The sequence below is a fragment of the Nestor notabilis genome, unplaced genomic scaffold (assembly GCF_000696875.1).
Source record: "Nestor notabilis isolate BGI_N333 unplaced genomic scaffold, ASM69687v1 scaffold1160, whole genome shotgun sequence".
Lineage (NCBI taxonomy): Eukaryota > Metazoa > Chordata > Aves > Psittaciformes > Psittacidae > Nestor > Nestor notabilis.
In genome coordinates this window covers 10,840-14,559 of record NW_009912232.1, presented here as the reverse complement: position 1 = coordinate 14,559, position 3,720 = coordinate 10,840, and the positions used below count along the sequence as shown (strand labels likewise).

Here is a 3,720-nt window from a genome sequence, read left to right as displayed (position 1 = left end):
CTTCCCCTCACACAGAATTTCCATCTGACCAGTCCTGTTCTCACCCCACCCATGCCTACATAAGGCTAATTTTGATTTTACACTTAGCAAGTTCCTATTTGACATTTCCATTCTGAAACCTCATTGAGAAAATCAGTATCATCTTGGTTCATGTATTATCTACCTAGTGGCATTCGCCCTTTCACTTTTCCAGAATTCAGGGCAATTAGACCGTTTCCATCCTCTTCACGTTTTAGTGCAGGTCCAGCAGCATCTCTATAGTCATTCTTCTCAGCAAAAGCATGGAATCTGTAAGACAAAATGAGTTTTCATCAGTATGTAAATACATAAATACTTACCTAATTTTAATGAGATGTATGTCACACATGCAAGATCATAGTGGTGTACAACTTTGGAATTATCTGCCATCTAGTCAAGATATCTGAACCTTCAACTACAACATTATTACTATCATCAAACCTTTTATACATATTTATGTACATCCTGAAGTCTTCTCATGAAGAACATCCTTTTATTTTGGTATCATTTACTCTAAGGCATCTTCCTTTTCAATCTCCTGGAAATCTGTTTTTGATAATGCTTTTAACATGATGAGCAAACACGTCACTTGAGATGTCTGAGATGATACTAACACCTTCTTATCAGATTACCCTCCCAGTTGAAAGCCCAACAGGAACATTTATTTTATTATTGACATACAAATCAGAAAGTGAAGCAGACTTCATTTACCCTCATCGTCAAAACAGAAAAGTTCTCAGAACAGGAAAAAGGTGCATTTCTAAAGCAGAACTACACTAGAAACAGGCTCAAGCCATGAAAAGCCCATGAACTTGGCCATTCCTGTGTGAAAACTGACTTAAACTTATTGACAATTATTGGGCAAATACCTACCAACAAGATAATAATTTGCCTAATAAGTCTCAGCACCAAGGCTAGACTCACGTAAAGAGAAGATCGTGAGAATCATATCAAACAAAACAATTCCTCTCAGCTCTCTGCCACAACCCTTCTTGCCTTTCTCTACCACGCAAGAAACATTCACTTCCCTTTCATAAAGGAGGTAAAAACATTGCCAAAATAAATTGAAGGATGGTGACTGGCAGTGTACCTGGTATCATGGAGGTACCACTCTTCTAAACGACCACCATCATTTTAGACACACATCAGACCAGAGCAAACAACACTTTCCCACAGTCATGTTTTTTGGCAGATGCTCCATCTGTTAAAAGCTACTTCTAAACGCAGATGGCTATAAGAGAGCTAAGCAGCTGCCATTTTACCAATTGCTCTGCTGTCATTGGGGAGATTCTACTGTTGGAGGTCTTCCCACTCTTGCACAAACAACAGTGAAACAGAAAGAGCTAGCAGCCATTTCATGGCTCTCTAACTGTACTGTGATTTCTGTTAAGCAAACACCTCCTGGCTTATACTGCCCACCTGCTATTCAGCATGAGTTTGGTAGTGTGGGGGTTTTGTCTGTTCATTTATTTTGCTTATTTTGATATCAGAATCAAGACTAAAGTTTTATTATCTCTTTCTACTGAAGGCTGATTCTCACCACACAACTGATTCCCAGGATAAAGTAGCCAACAAGCCACGTGGAGTATATCAGTTTCCACCAACCATACTAAATAGATACTAGAGAGCATGGGGCAGAACTGTATTTCCACACAACCGGGTCTGATGGATAACACCACATCAGTTTTCTGTTGTTCCAGGAAATGCCCATTTAAGGACAGGCATCACCTTTTCAGTACATGTCTGTATGGCACTTGATCCAACAAAACTCCAGAACTTCTGCTGGTGCCTGTGGATATTGGCAGAGTACAAAGCAATACAATAAAAAATGTTTCAGTTTATGTTGTGACCCTTTCCCCTGAACAATTTTTCAAACTTCAAAAGAGGAGCAGTTGACAGACCATTTAGGATTTAAGAAAGGAATGGCCTTTCTGCAAGCCAGTGAGCACATCTATGGAGAGAAGCTGGTCTTTTTAAGTAGGTCCAGCATATTAACCATATCTCTTGGACTATTTCCCCAGTTCACACAGATCTCTTACTGAACTACTTTGTCTCATTTTCCTCATGAGTAAAACAGGGATTATATTCAGATGCCTTCCAATACTATTCCTAGCAGCAAAGCACTTCACAAGTACTGAAATCGTTACTGTGATTCTTCTTTGCCATACCTGCCAGAGGCCAAGCAGCTCAACTCTTTCAGAAAAAAAATAGTTTCATCTTCCCTTGCATTGAAAGATACAGTGTGGACTGGACAGGGACCATCAGAAACCTTCTCAAGGAGTAGCTCCTTTGTGTCCACTGGCACATCACCCAGGACAAAGTAATAAACAGCTTCAACCTGTCATTAAACAAAAATATAATTGGGAATTGGAAGACATTGCTTTACATAGACGCTTGGTACTTACTCAAGCATTGTCCTGTGCTGAGTACTGGTAGGAAATTTTGGTAAAAACGATGCACTGGGCTATAGGCTAAAGGAATGACAGAAAAAGCCATCTCTAGGGATAAAAAGAGCTACTGTTATGGAGCAACTTCTGCTGATGAAGCCAGTTCTGAGCAATGAGTCATTTAGGACAGTTCTGTGAGTATGCAGCTTTTGCCTAGGACTGAACCGGCTCTCACCCAGCCTCTACCCCATGTACAGTAAAGCTTGCACTCAAGTGAACTGCCAGCTATGAATGATAATGACTGTAGTCAGAAATAATTGAAGTTTGTTTCATGTTGAGCACCTGCCACAATTGACTCCTCCAGATTGCCTATTAGCCCACCAATATCCAGAAAAAAATAGATGTCTCACTGTTGGACAGATTTTAATTTTTATTTATTCATGTGTGGACCCACCAGGTCCAATAAGCCTCTTTTTTTCATCCAGACAATACTGAAATCTAAATACAATCTCTTTTGATTCCTACCAAAAAATCAGTAATACACTGCAAATGGAAAATGTTAATAAAATTTATGAAGGAGATATTTAAAAAAGCAGTCATATAAAATATCTCTGCTGCACAATCTGTTCCTCACTCAGTTCCTTTTTAATATCAGTTTCCAGACATCAAGGTTCATCTGGATGAGATTCCACCATCATAGGGAACCAGAAGGAAACTCAGGCCAAATTTACTTTCTCCTTCAAACAATGTCTCAGAATGAGATTTGCAAAGGAGTTAGGACTGGATCTGTAAACACGAACGGATCTTACTGACAGCAAAAATCAACGATTCTAGACCACACACAGTAGGCCAAATTTTCCTTTAAAATTTCTGCTGCTAAGGAACTGAAACAATGTGCACTGTAAGCAAATTTCATAAAATATCTCTTTATAAAAAAAGTTTTAAGTGACTAGCTCAAATGATGGCATATATGCTTTATGTCTTGTGACTCTGCTATAACAAATAAACTTTCAGAAACAGAATTCCATTGCAGCAATTGCTGTGCATGCTTTATCTTTCTGTCCTGGAAGAAACTCTAGCTATAACCTGGCTGATGAAGTAGGATTTGCATACCCCTACCATGGGTTAATGCTTAAGTAAATCTCTGTACCTACTATTTTGGATTTTAAACATAATTTTCTTCATGAACACTTTGGATACATAACATAATTAAAATGGTTTCCCTGTCTTCAATAATGTTGGTACTAGCAATTTTCTCATAATCTTGAAGCCCTGAAGAACATATATGGCAAAGAAAGTGAAAGGGGATATGTTT

General features: G+C 38.7%; 1 protein-coding gene across 1 annotated transcript in view; it reads right to left on the bottom strand.

Annotated features, from left to right (window-relative positions):
- Positions 1-3,720, bottom strand: part of VWA3B (von Willebrand factor A domain containing 3B) — a gene marked incomplete at its 3' end in the record, with an annotated part of 72,021 nt that overhangs the window by 59,386 nt on the left and 8,915 nt on the right. The window contains exons 6-7 of the mRNA XM_010018316.1: positions 2,187-2,356; positions 164-288 (exon numbers count right to left, since the gene is read on the bottom strand). Of these exons, the coding sequence (XP_010016618.1) occupies positions 164-288; positions 2,187-2,356 (295 nt within the window). The remainder of the gene's footprint in view (positions 1-163; positions 289-2,186; positions 2,357-3,720) is intronic.